This window comes from Bos grunniens, chromosome 6 (genome assembly GCF_055505025.1).
Source record: "Bos grunniens cultivar Pamir isolate PY7600 chromosome 6, Bosgru_T2T1.0, whole genome shotgun sequence".
NCBI lineage: Eukaryota > Metazoa > Chordata > Mammalia > Artiodactyla > Bovidae > Bos > Bos grunniens.
The window spans coordinates 36,667,978-36,694,607 of NC_141170.1; the positions used below are offsets into that span (position 1 = coordinate 36,667,978).

The 26,630-nt window shown below is 36.3% G+C and overlaps 1 protein-coding gene across 13 annotated transcripts in view; it reads left to right on the forward strand.

Moving 5' to 3' along the window:
• Window positions 1-26,630, forward strand: part of EPHA5 (EPH receptor A5) — a 405,634-nt gene that overhangs the window by 16,984 nt on the left and 362,020 nt on the right. For all 13 annotated transcript variants that reach the window (XM_086407625.1, XM_086407629.1, XM_086407626.1 and 10 more), the window contains exon 2: window positions 18,505-18,569. In XM_086407625.1, coding sequence (XP_086263751.1) covers window positions 18,505-18,569 — 65 coding nt within the window. The remainder of the gene's footprint in view (window positions 1-18,504; window positions 18,570-26,630) is intronic.

A 26,630-nucleotide genomic window follows, 5' to 3' on the forward strand; every position in this document is an offset into this window, starting at 1 on the left:
CATCTTTTAGGATTTGAAATAGCTCAGCTGGAATTCCATCACCTCCACTATCTTTGTTCCTAGTGATAGTTCCTACAGCCCACTTGACTTGGCATTCCATGCTATCTGGCTCTAGATTTGTGATCACACCATTGTGTTTATTTAGGTTGTTAAGATCTTTTTTGTATAGTTCTGTGTATTCTTGCCACTTCTTCCTAATATCTTCTACTTCTATTCAGTTCAGTCTCTCAGTCGTGTCCGACTCTTTGCGACCGCATGAATTGCAGCACGCCAGGCCTCCTGGTCCATCACCAACTCCTGGAGTTCACCCAGACTCACTTCCATCGAGTCAGTGATGCCATCCAGCCATCTCATCCTCTGTCATCCCCTTTTCCTCCGGCCCCCAATCCCTCCCAGCATCAGACTCTTTTCCAATGAGTCAACTGTTCGCATGAGGTGGCCAAAGTCCTGGAGTTTCAGCTTTAGCATCATTCCTTCCAAAGAACACCCAGGGCTGATCTCCTTTAGAATGGCCTGGTTGGATCTCCTTGCAGTCCAACGGACTCTCAAGAGTCTTCTCCAACACCACAGTTCAAAAGCATCAGTTCTTCGGGGCTCAGCTCACAGTCCAACTCTCACATTCATACATGACCACTGGAAAAACCATAGCCTTGACTAGATGGACCTTTGTTGGCAAAGTAATGTGACTCCTTTTCAATATGCTATCTAGGTTGGTCATAACTTTTCTTCCAAGGAGTAAGCGTCTTTTAATTTCATGGCTGCAGTCACCATCTGAAGTGATTTTGGAGGCCCCCAAAATAAAGTCTGCCACTGTTTCCACTGTTTCCCCATCTGTTTCCCATGAAGTGACGGGACCAGATGCCATGATCTTAGCTTTCTGAATGTTGAGCTTCAAGCCAACTTTTTCACTCACCTCTTTCACTTTCATCAAGAGGCTTTTTAGTTCTTCTTCACTTTCTGCCATAAGGGTGGTGTCATCTGCATATCTGCGGTTATTGATATTTCTCTCGGCAATCTTGATTCCAGCTTGTGCTTCGTCCAGCCCAGCATTTCTCATGATGTGCTCTGCATATAAGTTAAATAAGCAGGGTGACAAAAAAGCCTTGACATACTCCTTTTCCTATTTGGAACCAGTCTGTTGTACCATGTCCAGTTCTAACTGTTGCTTCCTGACCTGCATATAGGTTTCTCAAGAGGCAGGTCAGGTGGTCTGGTATTCCCATCTCTTGCAGAATTTTTCACAGTTTATTGTGATCCACACAGTCAAAGGCTTTGGCATAGTCACTAAAGCAGAAATAGATGTTTTTCTGGAACTCTCTTGCTTTTTCCATGATTCAGCAGATGTTGACAATTTGATCTCTGGTTCCTCTGCCTTTTCTATAACCAGCTTGAACATCTGGAAGTTCACGGTTCACGTATTGCTGAAGCCTGGCTTGGAGAATTTTGAGCATTACTTTACTAGCGTGTGAGATGAGTGCCATTGTGCATTAGTTTGAGCATTCTTTGGCATTGCCTTTCTTTGGGATTGGAATGAAAACTGACCTTTTCCAGTCCTGTGGCCACTGCTGAGTTTTCCAAATTTGCTGGCATATTGAGTGCAGCACTTTCACAGCATCAACTTTCAGGATTTGAAATAGCTCAACTGGAATGCCATCACCTCCACTAGCTTTGTTCCTAGAGATGCTTCCTAAGGCCCACTTGACCTCACATTCCAGGATGTCTGGCTCTAGGTGAGTCATCATACCATCATGATTATCTGGGTCATGAAGATCTTTTTTGTACAGTTCTTCTGTGTATTCTTGCCACCTCTTCTTAATATCTTCTGCTTTTGTTAGGTCCATACCATTTCTATCCTTTATCGAGCCCATCTTTGCATGAAATGTTCCCTTGGTATCTCTAATTTTCTTGAAGAGATCTCTAGTCCTTCCCATTCTTTTGTTTTCCTCTATTTCTTTGCATTGATCGCTGAGGAAGGCTTTCTTATCTCTTCTTGCTATTCTTTGGAACTCTGCATTCAGATGTTTATATCTTTCCTTTTCTCCTTTGCTTTTTGCTTCTCTTCTTTTCACAGCTATTTATAAGGCCTCCCCAGACAGCCATTTTGCTTTTTTGCATTTCTTTTCCATGGGGATGGTCTTGATCCCTGTCTCCTGTACAATGTCATGAACCTCATTCCATAGTTCATCAGGCGCTCTATCTATCAGATCTAGTCCCTTAAATCTATTTCTCACTTCCACTGTATAATCATAAGGGATTTGATTCGGTCATACCTGAATGGTCTAGTGGTTTTCCCTACTTTCTTTAATTTAAGTCTAAATTTGCCAATATGGAGCTCATGATCTGAGCCACAGTCAGCTCCAAGTCTTGTTTTTGCTGACTGTATAGAGTTTCTCCGTCTTTGGCTGCAAAGAATATAATCTCTCTGATTTCAGTGTTGACCATCTGGTGATGTCCATGTGTAGAGTCTTCTCTTATGTTGTTGGAAAAGGGTGTTTGCTATGACCAGTGCGTTCTCTTTGCAAAACTCTATTAGCCTTTGCCCTGCTTTATTCTGTATTCCAAGGCCAAATTTGCCTGTTACTCCAGGTGTTTTTTGACTTCCTACTTTTGCATTCTGGTCCCCTATAATGAAAAGGACATCGTTTTTGGGTGTTAGTTCTTAAAGTTCTTGTAGGTGTTCATAGAAACGTTCAACTTCAGCTTCTTCAGCATTACTGGTTGGGGCATAGACTTGGATTACTGTGATATTGAATGGTTTGCCTTGGAAATGAACAGAGATCATTCTGTCATTTTTGAGATTGCATCCAAGTAGTACATTTCAGACTGTTTTGTTGACCATGATGGCTACTCCATATCTTCTAAGGGATTCCTGGTCATACATTCCTGGTCATATATCCTGGTAGATATAATAGTTATCTGAGTTAAATTCACCCGTTCCAGTCCATTTTAGTTCGCTGGTTCCTAGAATGTCGATGTTCACTCTTGCCATCTCCCATTTGACCACTTCCAATTTGCCTTGATTCATGGACCTAACATTCCAGCTTCTTATGCAATATTGCTCTTTACAGCATCAGACCTTGCTTCTATCACCAGTCACATCCATAACTGGGTAATGTTTTTGCTTTGGCTCTGTTAGGTCCATACTATTTCCGTTCTTTATTGTGCCCATCTTTGCATGAAATGTTCTCTTGGTATCTCTTATTTTCTTGAAGAGATATCTAGACTTTCCCATTCTATTGTTTTCCTCTATTTCTTTCATTGATTGTTGAGGAAGTCTTTCTTATCTCTCCTTGGCTATTCTTTGGAACTCTGCATTCACATGGGTATATCTTTCCTTTTCTCCTTTGCCTTTTGTTTCTCTTCTATTCACAGCTATTTGTAAGGCCTCCTCAGACAACCATTTTGCCCTTTTACATTACTTTTCCTTTGTGATGGTCTTGATCCCTGCCTCCTGTACAATGTCATGAACCTCTGTCCATAGTTCTTCAGGCACTCTGTCTATCAGATCCAGTCCTTTGAATCTATTTGTCACTTCCACTGTATAATCGTAAGGGATTTGTTTTAGGTCATACCTGAATGGTCTAGTGATTTTCTCTACTTTCTTCAATTTAAGTATGAATTTGTCAATAAGAAGTTCATGGTCCATGCCACAGTCAGCTCCTGGTCTTGTTTTTGCTGACTGTATAGAATTTCTCCATCTTTGGCTGCAAAAAATATCATTAATCTGATTTCGGTATTGACCATCTAGTGATGTCCATGTGTAGAGCCTTATCTTACGTATATTTAGTTAAATATGCTGAAATACTGCAATTTTTATTATTATGCATACCATCATTCAAGGAAGGGATCATATTTTAGTACAAACTACAAGTTTATAAAAAAATCAATTAATGTAAGAATAATATGAGCAAAGTATATGGAGACATGGAAAAGTTACATCAAGAAAAATCTCAATATCGTCAATGCTAAAGCAATTGAATAGAAAACAAGCATAAGTTTTGAGGTATGGAGCTTTCATTTTCTGGCAGAAAATGTATCATTTCATCAGGAAAAAGCAGTTTTTTTTCCTGACTCTGGATTTTGAGAGAAACTGGTCACAGTGTTGTTTATGTTTGGGGTATTGAACAGCGAATGCCATGAACAATAATTCTTAACAATTTTCAAAATACCCAAAACTAATTTTCATCTAATAGGTTCTTATGTAAGTCATTGTTGAAACCCAAGGGCAAAATATTGAAAGTGATTTTCAAATTTCTTTTTTTTTAATAGCTGCAGAATTTCTCATTCAAAAGAAGTGATTGTGGAAGTCTGAAACATGAAGCAGATAACAACAGAGTTGTCGGGTTTCCTGACTCTGTTTTTAGCTCTCTGCTTCCTTCATCTGCTTATGCCTCTGAGACATCTCTTTAGAACCACAGGAGCCATTGTGAGCTCAGTGTGAAAACCACTGTGTTAAAATAAAAAAAGAATGTTGTATATAAGATCAGTGTGCTGTGATTCTGACTTAGCTTTCTAACAGTCTTTCAAAAAAAATAAGTTATAATGTCTGGTAAATTTTGCTTTGAACCATTGGTTCCTAACCCAGAGGCACTCATTGGAGCCAACCTCAAAACATGGTTAAATATGTCATGTCTGGAGCCTCCTATGCTCACTAAATCAAACTTCATTAAAGCAAGTCCTGTGGAAATCTGGATGTTTAGAACATGAGAATCTGTACTTTTAGAATATATGTATATATATGTATATACTTCAGAAAATGCTATATTACTGGTTTCTATTATTAATCTCTAAAAGGAACATATGAAAATATGCTCAGACTAAAGGTCATTATATTATTATCAGATAACACTATCTACTAAGGACATGTGAAATATTAGAGAATTGTAAAAATAAATATCAAAATTCAAAATTATTCTAACTATGGTTTGGCACAAAGTCAGTGATAGAACCATTGATAGCAGAACTGATCCCCAAACTGTATGCTTTCATTAATATTTCCCCTTTACATTCCTAAATAACATGGGCCTTCCTTTTGAATTTGTTCATATAAATCCCTGAATGCCAAATGTTAATTCAGATAATTAAACCCTAAGAGAGTCTGAATCACAGAATACAGCAGGATTATTTCATAGGTAATATAAATTCAAGCTAGTGTCTATCCTCAGGGCTAAGCAACTGGAAGGTTGAATAATCAGCAAGATACTTCCTGTTTTATGCACTGATGTAACCCCAAGTAAAAAGTTAAATGAAAGTTTTATTCATACCTGACTCTTTGCCTCCCCATGGACTGTAGCCAGCCAGGCTCCTCTGTCCATGCAATTCTCCAGGCAAGAATACTAAATTGGGTAGCCGTTCACTTCTGTGGAAGATCTTCCCAATCCAAGGATCATTCTTTACCATCTGAGCCACAAGGGAAATATCCCCAAGGACGAGAACATTTCTTAGTACTTAAGTAGATGCTTAATAATATTTGTGAAAAAATGAATGCTCATTCATTGCAGGTGTCCATAGAACTTGAATAGAAGTTAAAGCAGTGAACTAGACTTCTTCCTATTTATATATTATTTGCATTACATATAATTAGGTTGAAAATAATAAATCTCTTCAACAGTGACTTAAAATTTAGAGGCTTAAAAAATGTTTGAGGAAGAGGTTTCAGGGTAGATGTCTGGTGTTTGGGTTCAGTGGCTTAATGATATCAGGATAGGAATCGTTATGTCTTTTTTCACTTTTCTCGCAAACCTATTGCCTCATGGTTGACAGAAGGCTGGTGCACCTCCAGGAATCACATCCAGTTCAGAACAAGAGGGAGTGAAAGAGAAGAGTCAAGAATCATCTCAGCTGCACTATTCCTTCAGCTAAGACAACAAAACTTTTCCAGAAGCTCACAAGGGAAATTTCAGACCTATGTGACAAGGCCCCACATTTCAGTGGAGGCTAAGATTATAGAAACATGAGGATTGTTATTTGCTAAGGCCAGTCATAACCCATTTTCTGGTGGACATACCACTCCAAACACAAGTGGGATTCTAATATCAGGGAAGGAGAAAGGATGTGAGTAATTAATGGGCATAAAATAACATCTGATAGAGTACTGCTAAAATGAGAAAATACTTTTATCTTATTTTATTTTAATTATCTTTTTTTTTAATACACATTGTAAAAGGAGAAGTAGTCAACTACTAGGGTTATATTTTGACCAAAAATACATTTTAGGCACCAGATTAACTAGACAAGAATTATTGCTACTAGATCATCAATCTTAGTACTTGTAAAGGTACATAATTTATTGTATTTTTAAGAAATAATTTAAAATTACTTTCCTGCTTTAATAAATCTTGCTAGCTATTTTTAAATTGATAATTAAAGCTGGATACTAAAATGTTTATGTTCAGCCACCTAAAATTATTGGACACAATATTTGCTTGTACTTCTTTCTATATTGCTTTATATTTTGACTTGTTTTTGAGGAAAGATTGTTATTCAAGGGTTTATTATAATATATATATGTATGTATTTTCATTTTAGATAACAAAATTTTATTTTGTAGGGTTTACATCAGAATTCAGTTTTAACTAAGCCACAAGACTTGACATGGGGATAATGACTCAAGTTGACAGCAAAAATTTGGGCCGCTTTTCATTTCACAATAAGACTACTGGGCCATAGAGTTGTTTGTGAATTTTTGAAATGCCATCATCACCTTAAAATTCAGACTGAATTTATGCAGATTTCTCTCTGTTTTAGCACATGTTGAGATCTAATCATCTTATCCTACCCTGAAGGCTGGAAAGCTAATTATTATATAGATTGTTTTGCAGTTTTGTATACTTCACTCAAACATTAGGAGTAATTAGGGACTGGGGTAAGGATTAATTCCAAATGAGTCACCTTTGCATACATTTTCCATTTTATATATGCTTTTTAATATTTAAGAATAAGGTATATTTTGACAAACTTATACCCTGTTTTGTCCCAGTGGCATGCTTAAAGCATAATGAATAATAAAATAAAAATTAGGAAGACAGGATTCATCTTACCCTTTTGCTTTCCAAGATCTTACACCTTGTTGGTGGGAATTTGATACCGAATTGTGATTTTTCCAGGAAAAAACTAATGTCTGCTGGGTATACTAATAGATCTGAGGATTTCTATCTTATATACAGTGCCACTAGAGCATTATGGGAGATGCTGGTTTCTGTAACATGTTATTTGAAATTCACTGATTTAGTAAAAGTCATTGAATATATAGAAATTAAGAATTTCAAAAGAGGGAACTTTTGGACTCAGTAAGTCACATATTGGGGCAGATGTGATCAGAAGTAAGAAAAAGTTCTCTGGAGTTAGATAGATTTAGATTCTGGTTGTGTGTTTGTTGGGGATTCCCTGATGGCTCAGCAGATAAATCATCCAATTGCAGTGCAGGTGACACCAGAGACATAGGAGGTGCGGCTTCTATCCCTGGGTCAGGAAGATCCTCTGGAGGAGGAAATGGCAACCACTCCAGTGATCTTAGACCCCTGCCCTGTTTAGCTTTCCTCAACTTCAGTTTCCTTATTTGTAAGGTAGGGGAAATAGCATACCAAGGGATCATTGTTAGGAGTAAGTAATATAATGATTATTAATTACAGAAACATATAATTTTATTAGTATTAGTCACTGATATTACAACTATGAGAGTTGAAACCCTGGAAGTAAAATCACTTCTACAAGCTCACAGAGTTACAAACCAAAACTGTAGGACTGATGAGTATTCTCTGTGCAGTGAACCATTCTCAAAGTGAATTTGAATGTGTGCATTTATTTCAAATGTTGAGGATTTGAGGATTCCATTTTTTTAAAAAAGAGCTTCATATATTATTTACATACATTGTAGAGTGGAATTAAGTGAGTGTATTCTGTATTATGACAGATTCCAAGCCTGTTATGTCATCTAGTTTGACTTTAATTTTTAGAATAAAAACAGTATGTAAAATTAGACAAGTTGGGTTACTGCACCTGACAAGGTAGCCGCTGAAAACCATATGGTTTTGCTCTTTTCACGCTGTGTGTCCTGTGAAGGGAGCAGACTGCTCATTAGTCATAATTTTGCTGTCAGTGGATTTCAGAGTTACCTTTGCCTAAACACTGTATGGACTAACTTGTGGATATGAATTTTCAATCCTCTTTGCCATCTCCCTGAGTTTATAATTTTAGAGTATATTAACAATTCAAAACCTTTAGCATGTGTTTCTGATTGATTTCTGCTTCTTCAGGGTTGCATGCTTCATAGTATGACTGTACTACTGCTTAGTTTTCAAAGAGCAGTGGCTAAAACTTCTTTGTTTATGATGATGAAAAACATTTTGAAACAAAACAGAAAGAGACAAAAAGAACAAAATGAAAAGAGGTGAATCTATTTTAAGAAACAAAGGCAATGAGTATTGCTCATAGTCAACAATGAGTTAATAAGATTTAGAAAGACAAAAAAATCATCTTCTTTGATATCAATTCAAAGATAATCTGATGGTTTAAAATATCACTGGAATTCTTTAAGTCAAATATCTTTAAGTCGGAAGTACTGAGACATGACAGAAGAAGAACAGACTTCTGGAATAAGAGAAACTAAAGTTTGCCTCTAGTTGCTGCTACTCAGCAGTTGTTTGTGAGGATGTCTTCCTCTGCAAATTACAGCAAATCACTTCCACTGGATTAAACAGCAAATCTGATTATTTCCCATATAACAGAAAGTCCTAAGAGAGGCAGACTTCAAATTTAGGTGAATTAGCAACTCTGAATATAATCTGGACCAGATACTTCTCATCCCTTTGCTCTTCCAACCCTAATCTGTAGGCTTTGCTCTCCTGCTGACTTTAAATGGCTACATCAGTTCCAGGAAATATACCCATATCCACCTACTTTTAAGGCAGCCCAGAGTGTCCCTTTCTTATGTTTTCTTCATAAAAGCTCCTTTCACTTGCAGATCACCTTCACAACTCATTGGACAGAACTGAATCAATAGTAAGACCACATAATTGGAACTGAAATAAGTGCAGCATTGCTAAATTGTGGAAAGAGAAAGAGGGAAAAGCCTAATTCAAACTAGAGAAGAAAATAGAGACCAATTATTCTGGAAGAACTTATATTAAAAACAATAAGACACAACTACAAGGTTTGAAGTAGGAGAGTGGAATGACCACACTGGTGGCTTAGAAAGGTCTTTCTGGATGCAGTGTTTTGTAGTCATTTTCAAAGATTGTGCCTCTCTGCTGAGAAACCAGTTAGGAGGTTTCTCAAGTTAAAATTACGGCAAGGATTTGACTGGACTGGTTCTCCTGGGAAATGAAATAGAGCAGGCAGTTCAGAGAGTTATATGCAGGATAGAGTTAGCATTGGTAGGGTTTGGTTACTGATTCAATATGGGGGCTATAAGTGAAGGAAGGCAAAGATGACTCAGATTTCTGGATGGAAGAGCTGATTCTATGTCATTGCATTCCCTGAAATAGAGACCATGGGAGGAGGACCTTTTATTGTGTGTGCAGGGAAGATACTTTGTTCATTTGGGGACAGGTTGAATTCGGAATGACCACAAGTCATGAATGTGTTAATAACTAATGGATAGTTTTACAAGTTGATTGGACTTTCAGGAGAGAAAGAGATTAAAAAAATATATGGATTTGGACGGTTATTAATATTTACATTACAACTGAAGACATGGAAGTTCATCCCTCCTCTATAGGGATCCTTACATAAGGATGTGTGCTAATATCACCACTAAAACCAACCAACAAACAAAAGTGAAATATCCTAGCCATTCTCCATCCTGAGTAGTCTGATTCAGGATGTTTGGACTGGTGCCGAGACGTTTGTTCTTCACAAAAGGTTCTTTTTTTATTCTCATTTTAAGTCCTAGTCAGGAATCATTGACTCAGACTTAAATTTTGGAGAAGGAAATGGCAACCCATTCCAGTATTCTTGCCTGGAGAATCCTGTGGACAGAGGAGCCTGGCAGGCTACAGTCCATTGGGTCACAAAGAGTCAGACATGACTGAGCAACTAAACAGCAGCAGCAAGAATCATTGATACAGAGTGATAAGACAGTCTACAAAAATAGAGTATTGATCAAAGCCCAGGTTTGAAGGATTGATAGAGGAAGTAGCTTATCATGGAAACACATAGCCAGAGAAGTTAAAGAAAACCAAAGAAATACATTGTCACTGAAGATGAAAGGTGAGAGAGTATCCGTTGGAAGTCATGACCATATCCTATCAGAACATAAGGAATATTAGTAACTCAGAGCTACATGGTTATCACAAATTCAAAACCAATCTTCTAGACTGTAAGATTTCTCACAAGCAGTGTTGCATAGCTATGGTTCCTGTACAAATCGATTAATTTATAACTAGTGTTTTATTTCATGGCTTTTGGGTGTCCTGGGAGATACGTGGCTGTAATCAAGGTATTAGGTGTCCAGGCTGTAAGTGAGGAACTTGATTATGGGAAGCCATAAGCAAGGCTCATGGTCTGTCATGAAGGCCTCAGGTATTGCCTCATGTTTTCTTCCTTCCTTGATTTCCCTGCTAGGATTCTGAATGAGACTGCAAGCTGTCAGTGTTCTGTTGAGGTTCATGCATTTGCATGCACAGACATGTTGACTCTTTGCATCCCAAAGGGCTGCAGACTGCCAGGCTCCTCTGTCTATAGAATTTGCCAGGAAAGAAATACTGGAGTGTGTTGCCATTTCCTACTCCAGGGTATCTTCCTGGTACAGGGATTGAATCTGCATCTCTGCGTCTCCTATATTGGTAGACTCTTCCTTTACCACTTGCACCAACTGGGAAGCCTTCTAGGTTTGTTGAGGTCATTAAATAAAAGAATATAGACAGATAGATAGATAGATATAGATATGTCTTATATATACACGATACAATATAGAGTGTGTGATATATCAGTTCAGTTCAGTTGCTCAGTCGTGTCTGACTCTTTGTGGCCATATGGACTGCAGCACGCCAGGCTTCCCTGTCCATCACCAACTCCCAGAGCTTACTCAAACTCATGTCCATTGTGTTGGTGATGCCATCCAACCATCTCATCCTCTGTCGCCCCCTTCTCCTCCTGCCTTCAGCCTTTCCCAGCATCAGGGACTTTTCAAGTGAGTCAGTTCTTCGCATCAGGTGGCCAAAATATTGGAGTTTCAGCGTCAGCATCAGTCCTTTCAATGAATATTTAGGACTGATTTTCTTTAGGATTGACTGGTTGGATCTCCTTGCAGTCCAAGGGACTCTCAAAAGTCTTCTCCAACACCACAGTTCAAAGGCATCAATTCTTTGGCACTCAGCTTTCTTTATAGTCCAAATGTCATACCCATATGTGACTACTGAAAAAACCATAGCTTTGACTAGATGGACATTTGCTGGCAAAGTAATGTCTCTGCTTTTTAATATGCTGTCTAGGTTGGTCATAACTTTTCTTCCAAGGAGCAAGCATCTTTTAATTTCATGGCTGCAGTCACTGTCAGCATTCATTTTGGAACCCCCCAAAAATAAAGTCTGTCACTGTTCCCACTGTTTCCCCATCTATTTGCCATGAAGTGATGGGAACAGATGCCATGATCTTAGTTTTCAAAATGTTGATTTTTTTTTTTAACATTTTATTTCATGTGATTTTATATGGTACAAAAGTATTATATGTTTGAACCTGTCACTCAAATAGGAGGTTCTTTCAGTTCTCTTGGCCAACCTTCTTTCAGAGGCAAATACATTTTTAAAAAATAATATTATGTAGAACATATATAGAAAATTTTCCCTTATAAAAACAAAAGTATTTGGACATTTTAAATGTAGTACAGCTTAGCGTCCCAGTTCACTCTCTTCTTTCACTTTCATCAAGAGGCTCTTTAGTTCTTCTTTTCTGCCATAAGGGTAGTTTCGTCTGCATATCTGAGGATATTGATATTTCTTCTGTGATTTCAGCTGTGCTTCATCCAGCCCGGCATTTCACGTGATGTACTCTGCATGTAAGTTAAATAAGCAGGGTGATAATATACAGCCTTGACATACTCCTTTTCCTATTTGGAACCAGTCTGTTGTTCCATATCCAGTTCTAACTGTTGCTTCTTGACCTGCATACAGATTTCTCAGGAGGCAGGTCAGGTGGTCTGGTATTCCCATCTCTTTCAGAATTTTCCACAGTTTGTTGTGATCTACACAGTCAAACCTGATTCATAGTAAACACTGAATAAGTTCCTTTTCTCATATTCTTTTTTTTTAATAAAAAAGATTACATAATTACATTGCTCATAATTGTAAAAGAAATGAATATTCTCCCATTCACTGTTGAAATACAGTTATACAGTCTTGCTTTCAAGCAAAGATGCCAGAAACTGTGTAACAACCTGAAACCTAAAAAATAATTCTTACCAAATTTACAAATTTGTTTTCTAATGGGAAACACATGTCCTCTTTCTCTGCACTCCTTTGCCAACTGTTCTTTGTTCCCTGCAGCAGTTGTCAAATTATAAAATTTAACCCAGAAGCAAGAAATCACATCTGTGCTGAATGGGACCTTGGAGAGAGACTGGACAGCTGTATATCTGGGGTTTATTCCCACAAATTTGTTAAGTGTGTGCTGTAATTGAATTCAGTAGCTTTTCAGATATTGTTAAATGAAAATCAATAAGAAGGTATCCATCAGAACTCTACTGTGTTCAATGGGACTTTGATTCAATGCCTTTAGAGAAAGAGAATGTCATGCTACCTGCTACTAATCCAAAGTATTTTCTTCACACTGTGACTACTATTGTAATTGTGACTCCTATTGTAGTGTTTCCTTGTTAATGTGAATCATAGGAAAAACAGAAACAATGTAAGATTAAGAATATGCCTTTTGGCTCTCCTTTTACCTTCTTGTCATCAGGGAATCACACATTCCTTCAAAGTATTACCCATGGGTGGTGATGGGACCAAGTGTCCTTGAGCTGTCTTTTGACTCTTCAAAGTCCTAAAACACATTCTGCTCAAGGTAACATTTTCCTGGAAAATCCAATTTTTTTTCTTTTTGTGACTAATATTAGAAAGATATTAAGGAGGAAGCAATGGAGTCAGAGTGATACACAGCAAGTTATAAATATTTGAAACTTAAAACCATTAAAGAGCATGTTTGAATAATTAATTCCAATTACTTCTTAATTTTTAGAATGTGTGACGTTGAAGCCTTAGGATTCTTTTTGTGCCTATTCTGTTTTACAAATTATGCCCTCCCTTGTCTTTTTTTGAATCCTAACAAAAAGAATGGACTAGCAAGTCTCTGGCTTTTCTGAATGTCAGTTCTTTAAGAGCTTTTCTCTGTCTATTCAGGAAAGCATTAAAATCATTAGTAGTAATAAAATTAAAACATGCCTAATATTAGTTTGAATTAGTTTCTATTATAATCTGTCATTTAGTGAGCCAGTTAACTGATTTTTACTTACTAAAAAGTTCCTATATTCGTGAATCTTTGTTTTTCCTGTGATAACTTTAGGTATTTGCAGTAGACTGAATACTTACTAACCTCTGTAGAGTTATTTCTCTGGGAGAATCTGTCTTCTTAGTTACTGATTAGAGTACCAACCAATATGCCCATCTTCATTTTAAATGTACAGTGACTGAGGGAAAATGACCTTAAAGACTCTCTCAGTTTGATGGTGTGCCTTTATTGTAAAATCTAAATAATAGAATAAAAACATTTTCCATAAAATTTCTGATATCTAATTAATGTCCTTCAGAGTAAATGTGGTATCAAACATTTCCTCTAATTATATTCATTAGTGGTTTCTCCCGGACAAGTTTTAATTAAGTTGTACAATGAAGATCAATACTCATTGTGTATTCATTGCAATTTACAACAAGCATATATACTGTTCAGAGCAATTTAATCACTGTAATTGTAGTACAGAAGATACTTAGTGACTGTGCTCCGTTACTGCCAAACCCTTTTTTAATAAATTCAGTAATGAAATTGGAAAAGGAAATTCTGAAAGTTCATACTTATATATATACTATGTCTGAACTGGTGTTATGTTAGTAGCTTAAGTAATGGAGGATATAGAAGCATTGATAATATTAGTGGCATAAAACTTTTTCATGCATACCATCATGAACGTTAAGAAATTATTAGAACATAAATAATTACACTTGTAATAATTGTTACATTGGTTACTAAAATAATTTAGAAGTATTGGGTATTCATAATCTTTTTTGCTCTAAATAAGGCTGTAATTTTTATTGCTTTCATTTCTCTAGATAGGAGTAGTATTTTGATTCATAAGGAATTCTTCCAACTATATTAGCTTCTGTTAATGAAGGTCATGTCGGTGATGTATTGTGCAAGGAATTGTAGAAGTGGACATTTTATAGTAACACCGTAGGTGTATACTAGGGTCTCTCAGCTTTGGTATTGGTGAAATTTGAGCTAGATAAGACTTTCCTGGAGGGTGGGAGAATTTTGCTGTGCATTGAAGGATGCTTACTTAGTCAATTGCATGCCTGGCTTCTTCAGAACCATGAGATGCCAGTAGCAAATACTCCCCTACTTCCCAGTTTTGACAATCAAAAATATCTCTAGGCATTATTAGATACCCATGTTGAGAACCACTGGTGTGTGTTGATTCAGCCACACCCTCCTGATCTGCCCATTGGCCAAATGATCCATTCATAAGACAAACAACTATACAAATGTTCTGAGTGCAGGATATTTTCATAGTCATGAGTAAAAACATGGTGTTATTTTAAGGGAACAAAACAGTTTTGTGTATTCCATTATTTGGAGATTAGAACTGGGTGTTAATGAAATGTTCAGTAATATTACCTCACCCACTTTTAGAAAAAGGAGAATTAGAGATGGTTTCCTGGGAAGGCAGTTTCTAAAATATATTTTGAAGTACAAATGAAGAGTTAGCAGTTCACAAAGGGAGAAGGGTATTTGAGAGAGCTAAGGCAGCATGTGCAAAACTTGGAGGTATGCGAAAACTCTCATACTCTATCTGTATCTATCTTTCTATCTAATTGTATGTAGATCTAATTTTAGATAGTTATTTTCCTTGAGGCATCAAATCCCAATTTACTCTGCACTATATGAACAAAATTATAATATAGTAGTCTGCAGGTAATTACCTAAAACACCTAATTTTTCTTTTTTCCCCTCAATTTCCAGTTCAGTAAAAATGGTATATGTAAATGTGAGCTTTGCATTATGAATTTTATGAAATCATCTGTTTCTAGGAGGAAAGCAATTTTAGGCAGCACTGAAAAGTGACATGCATGTATTTCCCATAAACCTCCTAATCTATTTATTTGAAGAAAATCTTTTGACAAGACCAACAAAAGAAAGGCAATATACATTCCTATTGTAGTTATTTTCATGTATTCAGTAACACATTCCAATATTGCAAACTCCTAATAAATGATATTAGCAGCAGAGCTATTATTTTGAGGTCATTCATTTATTTTTATATATGTATATTTTCTAAACCACAAAGAGTAAAAATAATCATTTTGATTAAGGTTAATTCAAATGAGAGTAACCAAATTTTAGACATCTGGAATTGTGTTGATAATAATGACTATTTCAAGATGCACATATTAAGAAGTTTACAGAGTGCTATGTTTCTCATGGCAGGCTAGTTAGGAATCCTAGAATTCCTATGCACATTCCTTTGTCATCACAGAATTAAGTTCAGTTTAGCTGCCGTCACAGCTAGAACACCTTTAGTTTGCTCATTTGCTCCACTTTAGTCCAAACAGATATGCTACTGCTCAGTATCAAAGGTGAATAAAATGACTCATAAAGATGAATAAACAGAACAATTTAGGTTCTGCACTCCCCTGATATTTAGTCATGTCTAGACACAGCCCTAGTGACCCAGAAAAGACTAAAATGAGGACAAGGACATTTAAGTTTAATGTAGCCTAATTCCCATAGAAACCAGAAGAGCCAACAGTAGAGTTAAAAGAAAAAAATTCAAATCTACCTGAAAAATTGGATTTAGTGGGGTGACTGGAAGGTTTGCAAGGTTGAGAGGGTGGTGGAATATTTTGGGTTTGTTTGGTTTTGGTTTTTGTTGTTTTAAAACAATAGTTTTTTCAGTTGGGTCAATTTTCTAAGAAATAATTATTCTGCAAATTATATGAATAATTTAGGGAAAAAAACCTTATTGTATATAGGTTCAAGTTAATACAAACATTCTGTAGACATGCATTTTTATTGTTAAAGAGCTCAGAACTTAATGAAAATAGACAGTTGTATGTTACAGTATTGAGTATATATCTGTTTTTTAAGATTTTTACGTTTTTTCTTATTTTGTGTTAATAATATAGACGATTACCTTTGTGTGTAACATATGTATGCTTGCATATGTAAAATGAAATAAAACAATGGATAATAAGGGTTGTTGTTGTTTCGTTGTTAAGTCATCTCCAATTCTTTTATGACCCATGGACTTTAGTCCACCAGGCTCTTCTGTTCATAGGATTTTCTAGGCAAGAATACTGGAATGGGTTGCCATTTTCCTTCTCATGCTGCTGCTGCTGCTGAGTCACTTCAGTCGTGTCCAACTCTGTGCCACCTTCTCACAATAAGGGATAAATGCACATAATTTCTATAGGATATCGGAACTTTCCATTTCTGTTGTGATCCAGATTTCCTTGGCCATAATAATTTTATTTTGTATTCTTTTGTACAGTTTTATAACGCATTTCTCAGTCTATCAGTTGTTAAACCCTTAGTACCCTAGGCTTATCCTTGCAGATAAAATTGCCTTTTTATTTATTTCTTTTCTGAGTATTTTTTCAATTTTAATTGGAGGTTAATTGTTTTATCATATTGTGTTGATTTCTGCTTTACAACAGTATGAATCAGCCACAAGTATACATATATCTCCTCCCTCTTGAGACTCCTTCCCACTCCCACCATGAACCTTTTTTTTATTTTAGAGTTGTAGGCATTACAAGATACTGACTCTTGAATGCAGTGTAAGGAAGCTTCAGTAGCTCTGACCAGGGTTAACCTAGTTGTTTCTTTTGGGTGCAATCCTCATTCAAAGTGGTTTAGCTGCAAAGCATGCCAGGTAGATCCTTTTATTTTAGGTATAATATATTTGAAAGATAATGCTCTATCATCTAGGTCTAAAACATCTGACTACATTAACACCATTTGTTGTTGTTCAGTCTGACTCTTTGCGACTTTATGTACTGCAACGCACCAGGCTTTCCTGTCTTTCCCTATCTCCTGGAGTTTGCTCAGACTCATGTCCATTGAGTCGATGGTGCCATCCAACCATCTCATCCTCTGTCGTACCCTTATCCTCCTGCCCTCAGTCTTTCCCAGCATCAGTGTCTTTTTCAGTGAGCTGGCTCTTTGCATCAGGTGTCCAAAGTATTGGAGCTTCAGCATCAGTCCTTCAAATGAATTTTCTGGTTGATTTCCTTCAGGATTGACTGATTTGATCCCCTTGCTGTCCAAGGAATTCTCAAGAGTATTCTCCAACAACACAGTTCAAAAGCCTTTATGGTCCAATTCTCGTCCATATGTCCAATCTATACATGACTACTGGAAAAATCAAAACTACTTTAATTTCATAGGGATAGGTGATGAACCTGATAAAATATAAACTCCTTGAGTATCTTTGTATGTATGTATGTATGTGTGTGTGAGTGTGTGAGTTTGTGAGTGTGTGTGGGTGCATGTGCGTGTACATACTCTTACATTCCTTCCTTTTGCATTGATGACTTCTGTCTTGGGAGTCACAAATATTTTAAGGTACTCAGCCATAATTGAGATATACCTTTCAAAAATGTAGCTAACAGTTTTGTATGAAACACATTTTGGATTATGGTTGTATATAAGCAGAAAGTATCTTTGGGAATGCATCAGGCACTTAACTATAGCAACAACCTTGAGAACTGCTACAATTTTCTAAGCTTGGTAAAGTGTCTGTAGATTTATTTCTTAATTAAATTTGCAATTTGGATTACAGATTTTGGTTAATATCACAAAAATGTTACAAGCCTGGGAATAGTTTATTGCTGTTTAATGTAAATTATTTGTTAATTGCTTCATAACAACTTTCCAGAAGAAAATAGAGTATACTTAGCTGCAGTTTTATGGCTGCAGCTTAATCCCAAGACCTGCAGTCTTTAAGAAAAGGGACATGGTCCTTTTGGGTTTCCTGTGGACCTTTCATTTTATTCTTTTTTTTTTTGTTGTTAACTCTTTTCCTTTATTCTTGTTTGACCAAAAAAAAAAAAAAAACATTTAGGGTAATGACTTGTTTATATACTTTTGCTGTAATTGTTCTCCAAATACTTATTCAAAATCTCTTGTTCTCTTGCATCCTAATAATGCTTTCTTTAAATTGTCACTCTTGTATTCATTATAATGAATGCTTAATCTACTTGCAGTTATGGAAACAATATGTGCTTTTAATAACTTTATGAAAATAGTGATGTGTTTTTGTATAATTCACACAGTTTTGTGTTCTTTCTCTTTTAGTGAATTTGTTGGATTCACGGACTGTCATGGGGGACTTGGGATGGATTGCTTTTCCAAAAAATGGGGTAAGTCTTTCTGAAATTTTCCCTACAGCTTAAACTACTTGAATAGACATCATCTTAAATATTGTATAGTTGTATTCTCTGTACATTCTTGTCATTAAGAATAGAGGAGTGTATATGTGAAGAAGAAGGAGGAGACTTCAAATTAAGTCTGATTGGGGAAAGCAGGGAAATTGGGAAGAGATGTTAATGAATGAACAACAAATGTATTATTTTCCTCTCTGAATGTTTCCCATAAAAAATGTGAAGGTTTTCAGCATTCAGAGAGTTTTAGGTTGAAGGAAGCAACACATTTTTAGAACTGATTTATTGAAAAAGAAAAAAATAAATGAGAAAAGAGATTTGCTGCAATATGCCCTTCAGATCAGATCAGATCAGATAAGTCGCTCAGTCGTGTCTGACTCTTTGCCACCCCATGAATCGCAGCACGCCGGGCCTCCCTGTCCATCACCAACTCCCGGAGTTCACTCAGACTCATTTCCATCGAGTCAGTGATGCCATCCAGCCATCTCATCCTCTGTCGTACCCTTCTCCTCCTGCCCCCAATCCCTCCCAGCATCAGAGTCTTTTCCAATGAGTCAACTGTTCGCATGAGGTGGCCAAAGTACTGGAGTTTCAGCTTTAGCATCATTCCTTCCAAAGAAATCCCAGGGCTGATCTCCTTCAGAATGGACTGGTTGGATCTCCTTGCAGTCCAAGGGACTCTCAAGAGTCTTCTCCAACACCACAGTTCAAAAGCATCAATTCTTTGGCGCTCAGCCTTCTTCACAGTCCAACTCTCACATCCATACATGACCACAGGAAAAACCATAGCCTTGACTAGACAGACCTTTGTTGGCAAAGTAATGTCTCTACTTTTCAATATGCTATCTAGGTTGGTCATAACTTTCCTTCCAAGGAGTAAGTGTCTTTTAATTTCATGGCTGCAGTAACCATCTGCAGTGATTTTGGAGCCCAGAAAAATAAAGTCTGAAACTATTTTCACTGTTTTCCCCATCTATTTCCCATGAAGTGATGGGACCGGATGCCCTGATCTTCATTTTCTGAATGTTGAGCTTTAAGCCAACTTTTTCACTCTCCACGTTCACTTTCATCAAGAGGCTTTTGAGTTCCTCTTCACTTTGTGCCATAGGGTGGTGTCATCTGCATATTGAGGTTATTGATATTTCTCCCGGCAATCTTGATTCCAGCTTGTGTTTCTTCCAGTCTAGCGTTTCTCATGATGTACCCTGAATATAAGTTAAATAAACAGGGTGACAGTATACAGCCTTGACGTACTCCTTTTCCTATTTGGAACCAGGCTGTTGTTCCATATCCAGTTCTAACTGTTGCTTCCTGACCTGCATACAAATTTCTCAAGAGGCAGGTCAGGTGGTCTGGTATTCCCATCTCTTTCAGAATTTTCCACAGTTTATTGTGATCCACACAGTCAAAGGCTTTGGCCTAGTCAATAAAGAAGAAATAGATGTTTTTCTGAAACTCTCTTGCTTTTTCCATGATCCAGCGGATGTTGGCAATTTGACCTCTGGTTCCTTTGCCTTTTCTAAAACCAGCTTGAAGATCAGGAAGTTCACGGTTCACATATTGCTGAAGCCTGGCTTGGAGAATTTTAAGCATTACTTTACTAGCGTGTGAGATGAGTGCAATTGTGCAGTAGTTTGAGCATTCTTTGGCATTGCCTTTCTTTGGGATTTGAATGAAAACTGACCTTTTCCAGTCCTGTGGCCACTGCTGAGTTTTCCAAATTTGCTGGCATATTGAGTGCAGCACTTTCACAGCATCATCTTTCAGGATTTGGAATAGCTCAACTGGAATTCCATCACCTCCACTGGCTTTGTTCGTAGTGATGCTTTCTAAGGCCCACTTGACTTCGCATTCCAGAATGTCTGGCTCTAGGTCAGTGATCACACCATTGTGATTATCTGGGTCATGAAGATCTTTTTTGTACCGTTCTTCTGTGTATTCTTGCCATCTCTTCTTAATATCTTCTGCTTCTGTTAGGTCCATACCATTTCTGTCATTTATCGAGCTCATCTTTGCATGAAATGTTCCTTTGGTATCTCTGGTTTTCTTGAATAGATCTCTAGTCTGTCCCATTCTGTTGTTTTCCTCTATTTCTTTGCATTGATCGCTGAAGAAGACTTTCTTATCTCTTCTTGCTATTCTTTGGAACTCTGCATTCAGATGTTTATATCTTTCCTTTTTTCCTTTGCTTTTCGCTTCTCTTCTTTTCACAGCTATTTGTAAGGTCTCCCCAGACAGCCATTTTGCTTTTTTGCATTTCTTTTCCATGGGGATGGTCTTGATCCCTGTCTCCTGTACAATGTCATGAACCCCATTCCATAGTTCATCAGGCACTCTATCTATCAGATCTAGGTCCTTGAATCTACTTCTCACTTCCACTGTATAATCATAAGGGATTTGATTTACATCATACCTGAATGGTCTAGTGGTTTTCCCTAGTTTCTTCAATTTCAGTCTGAATTTGGCAATAAGGAGTTCATGGTCTGAGCCACAGTCAGCTCCTGGTCTTGTTTTTGCTGACTGTATAGAGCTTCTCCATCTTTGTATATTGACTAGGAAGTAAAAGTGGATGTGTCAATGACCAGTGTTGAATCAATCAGTTGGAACAGTTTATTATGATTCATTCACTACATTAGGGAATTAAAATATTATAAGACATTCCTTTAAATTCCATTGTGATTAAAAAATTTCTCAGAATATTGTCAGTCATCATTCAAAGGTTTTCTGTTAATTCTTGAATTTTTCTCTGTTGAGAACTTTCAGAAAAGATGCTCATTGGAAGATGTTTATAATCCACCATTGTTTTAATTAGTAAATTATTGTATGGTGTACATTAAAAATAAAGTCTTTGGGGTGAAAATTAGGTAAGGCGTTTTAAAATATAAACATATTGATAATATTTATAATGCTAACCATATTAAAACATATATTATATAAAAGTATTCCTTATCTTCTGCTTAATGAAAAACACATTCATATTATCCGATGGAGAATGAAAATATAAGTAAAATATTGTGACATAAAATCATTGTATTACACAGAAAGCATTAACTGTATTGTGTTACTGTTATATTGAAAACAATCTAGACTTTGATGGAATATTTTTATTACTTAATGACTTTAATATTTAAACAATTTGAATACTTAAAACTTAATTATATAGTATATACATGAATATATTTTAAAAATTATATGTACTAATAATATTTAATATGACCTTGAAGGTTAATTTCAATCTAATTAAAGAATCAAATATCATAACACATCTGGTTATAACAACCAAAGTAATCAAAACTTAAAATCTTTTTCCACTAGTTGAATATACCAGATATGTGTATTTGTCCTTTATTTAGAACATTCAGTTCAGTTCAGTTCAGTCATGTACGACTCTTTGCGACCCCATGGACTACAGCACATTAGAACATTTCTGTGGAAATAGAACGTGCATGCTAAGTCACTTCAGTCATGCCTGACTCTTTTTGACTCTGTAGACGATAGCCTGCCAGGTTCCTCTGTCCATGGGATTCTCTAGGCAAGACTACTGGAGTGGGTTGCTGTGCCCTCCTCCAGGGGATCTTCCTGACCCAGGGATTGAACCTGAATCTCTTGAGGCTCCTGCATTGCAGGTAGATTGTTTACAACTCAGCCACTGGGGAAGCCCTGGAAATAGGACAAGTAGTATTAATTGTTCTAGTGCCTAATAATACACATGTTAACATCCTCATCTCTGTGTGCTTTCTCTTTTTTCATTAAGTCGGTATTTCTTTTTGGTTGTTGAATAATATAGTTACATTTAGAGGTATAATATAAATAAAGTAATACAAATAGATTGTTATGGTATTAAAACATGAAGGTAAACCATGTGAAAAAAAATTCGTATTCAATTTGTAATTGAACATAAAAACACTCAGTTTTGTATTCAATATAGCCAGTGCCAACATAAAGGTATATATTCACTTAACCTGTCTTTTATCTTTCTTATGTTCTTCCTTTTGCCATTTTTTTTCTTCTTTCTTCCCCTCACTGGCCACCTCTGAGTTATTTTCTTTCTTTCATCTTTAAGTACACCTCCTATTCAGGAAGATGTCTAGCTAACATCCATATATGAGAATCTGTAAATATATTTTGTTCTCTGTATTTTTTCAAATATCAAAAATGATTTATTACATAAATATTTTGAATTGCCCTTTCTGAGAAGAGGCTGACATATTGGGATGAAATTAATTTTTTTAAAGCCCCAGAAAATATGTCATATTCTCTTTGAATTTAGTTTTGTATTTCTCATATTTCCATTCAGTAGTTATTCAGAAAAGTTTGGACAGAGTGTAACTGTGAGGGTAAATCTGATGTTGTAGTTGTTGCAGCTAGATAGTTTTAGAGAAATGACTCAGTTTTAAGTGTGAGTTCTATATAAAGCACAATTGACTTTTTTATAAAAACATTATATTTCGTACCGGGAATGAGCTATTTCCAGGCATTCTAAAAACCTCGTCCTTACGTTTTGTTTCTATTATAATTGTTAGTATATTGTTAATTTTGTTCAGAGTTTTTTGAAGAGTATTTTTTCAAAACGCTTGTAATTTTTTGAGTGGTTTCCACTGGCTAGTATAACCACACTGCTAATGCCTGGTGTTAATATTGAAGAAAAAGAAATTAAATTAGAAAAACTTAGTGAAATGTGCACTTATCCAAGTATAAGGAATGTGTGTCAAACCAAGGTGTTACATTTTGTGTTAAACTCACCCGAATGCAAATTGAAGAAACTTTTAAAATTATACTTTAAAGAAAATGAGCATAAAAGTGCAAGCAATTCCAATAAAATTTGCATGTACTTTTTATATATTGTTATTAGGTTGAGTCATTTATGAGTAGATAATCTAATTCTAACTGAAATATAGATCATTGACATAATGTTAGCAAAAATTCTTTAGTAAAGATATCTGAAAATTTTCTCTTCCATAAAAGCCATGAGAAAAACTGAAATGTATTATAAGAATCAACTTTTCAGGACTCTGGAAATTTACCAAACTCTTGGAGTAGATCTGGGAACAGTCAAGAGAAGGACTAAATCTTGGTAGAACCACAAGTTTGTGGCATTTTAAGGTACCCTGTGCTCTTTCCTGCCTCTTCAACTCTTTAAATTAGTCTTTGAAAAAACTAAACAAAGCAACAATCTGCCATCAGGGTGAAAATGGTAGTCTGACAGGTACTAGAGTGGGGTGAGTCAGGCAGGATACACTTCAAACACTTGATCTCAGAGAATTGTCATTGTATGTAGCCCAATAACACCCTAAAAGAATACTCTCCTGAGACTGTCTTGACTAGAGTTCCTCCAGTCTCAAAGCCTTTACTTTACTAAGTAACGAAGAATATTGTGGATTTTTTTTTTCTACAACATTTTCCTGAACTTCAGACCTTAGGAAAGAATATTTTATTCTTTTATTTTTAAACTAATTAAAATAGTACCTTAAATGTAGGCCTGAGAACTGGACAAGTAACTTAGAATAAACACTTACTCATCCCTGTAGTCATGTACACATTCCATACACTTCTTAGAAACCATTAGTGCACTTGTTGTACTCTTTTTTTTTTTTCCCTTTGGCTTTTAAGCTTTTAGATTTCTTATGACAAGCTCATATTTACCATTGTACAGTGTTTCTAAAACTTGGCTCAGTTCCTGGCATATCATAGAACTTAAATAAATATTTGTTAGAAGGATAATATTATTTTTTAATTTATGAAATGAGTCATACATTACTGATATGTAGTTCTACATGTAGATTAAAATAAGTGTGACAGAAAGTAGAACTGGGCAGTGTTAGCACCCAGTACACATCCTTTCTTTGACCTTCTGTTGCATTTCTATTTTCATACTGAGATCTACCAGTCCATCAGGTTTTTATGTTTCTTTGCTTTTGACTCTTATCTGTATAGATTCATTGTCAGCACTTAAAGATTGGGAGATTTCATGTAAAATCTGAATTTCCAACTTTTCTGTTTAGTTGGAAGCTTCAGAAAGCCAGGGCTGGCAGATTTCCATGACCTCTTCAGCCCAAAGTTGAGCAAAGGCTGCTGTTGGAAGACTAAGCAAATCCTTCTGTTTGACTCAATTTCCACCTGCTTCTCTTCAATTATTTAAGCTGATAGTCTGCAATATTGACATTATCATGGAGTCATTTTTCAATATTGCACAAACATTGAGATTTTATTTTGTTTCAGGAGGGACTTTATTTTTAAAATTTTTCTCATTGTTACATGCTGAGAGAGTTTCTTCCTAGTTTTGTTTGAGTACTTCACCTTAGGGCACATCCTTTGAATTTTGGTTTCAGCTTTACTTTGTAACCAGAGCGTATGAGCTAGACCCTGTGTGCGTGTTGTGTGTGTGTGTCTTCTGCCTTACAGTAGTAATTTGGAGTCTCTTTCCCTTTTTCTTTCCTTTTTTTTTTTTTTTTTCCTATACATGTCCAGGAGTACTTTGTTATAGAAAAGTTAACTTTTATGCAAATTTGCTGCATTCATTCATTCAGCAGATATATATTAAGCCCTTACCTTGTGGCTAGAACTCTTCTAGGCACAAACTATCAAACTATGTGCGCCTTGCTTAGTTTGTGCCTGGTTTGATTAGTTATAGTAGTTGTTTAGTTTGGTTAGTAGGTTATATATGTATACATACTAGAGTTATTAATAGTTATAGTAGTGAGAATGAGTCAGAGCCTAACTTTTCTTCTCTACTATAACCAGGGTTATGGTAGTGAAGATAGTAGTGGGAAAAAAAAAAAAAACCAACAACACACAAACAAAAGTCCCTGACACCCTGGAGCTCGGTGTGGCATTATTACTTTGAGAATGAGTTATCAGAGTGTTAGAGCAATGTGATAAGTGAAATGTTTTCTATTCTTTTCTCTCTATACTTGTACAGAAGTGGCAGAAAGGTTACAGTTTTTGTTCAAGGTCATTCAAGTAGTTTATGACACAGCTGGGAGGAATATGTATGTGTTTGGCACATGTGATAACATGTCTTTCTTTCTCATTGTCTTGCCATAAAAAATACTTTTATTTAGTACATAAATTTATTTGATACTAACAATGACAATGTAAAAAGAGATATTTAGTATTTTTTTGCAGATGGAAAAAATGAGGCAGATTAAGTGTAAGTGACTTGTCCAAGGGTATTCAGTTGGAAAGAGACTGAGGCCATTTTAAACCCAGGTCTTCTAGGATACTGATACTCCTACCAGGAGGTGAACTCCTCCAAACAATTAGGTCTCCAGAGACATAAGTAGGTTCTGGATAGTTTTTAGACTTCTAGTTTATATAAAAGAGAAGTTGGTTCTGAAGAGAAAATTCACCTCAAAGAAAGTTTTAAATGAGCTAGAGTGGGTCACATACTATTCAGTTCAGTTGTGAATCAGTTGTGTCCGACTTTTTGTGACCCCGTGGACGGCAGCACACCAGGCCTCCCTGTCCATCAACAACTCCCTGAGTTTACTCAAATTCATGTCCATTGAGTCAGTAAAGCCATCCAACCATCTCATCCTCTGTCGTCCCCTTCTCCTCCTACCCTCAATCTTTTCCAGCATCAGGGTCTTTTCAAATAAGTCAGTTCTTCGAATCAGGTGGCCAAAGTGTTGGAGTTTCAGCTTCAGCATCAGTCCTTCCAGTGAATACCCAGGACTCATCTCCTTTAGGATGGATTGGTTGGATCTCCTTGCGGTCTAAGGGACTCTCAAGAGTCTTCTCAACGCCACAGTTCAAAAGCACCAATTCTTTGGCACTCAGCTTTCTTTATAGTTCAGCTCCCACACCGATACACGACTACTGGAATAACCATAGCTTTTACTAGACAGACATCTGTTGGCAAAGTAATGTCTCTGCTTTTTAATATGCTGTCTAGGTTGGTCATAGCTTTTCTTCCAAGAAGCAAGCGTTTTTTAATTTTATGCCTGCAGTCACCATCTGCAGTTATTTGGGAGCCCCCAAAAAATAAAGTCTCTCATTATTAATTGGTATTAATAGATCATAATACATTTGAAAAAATGT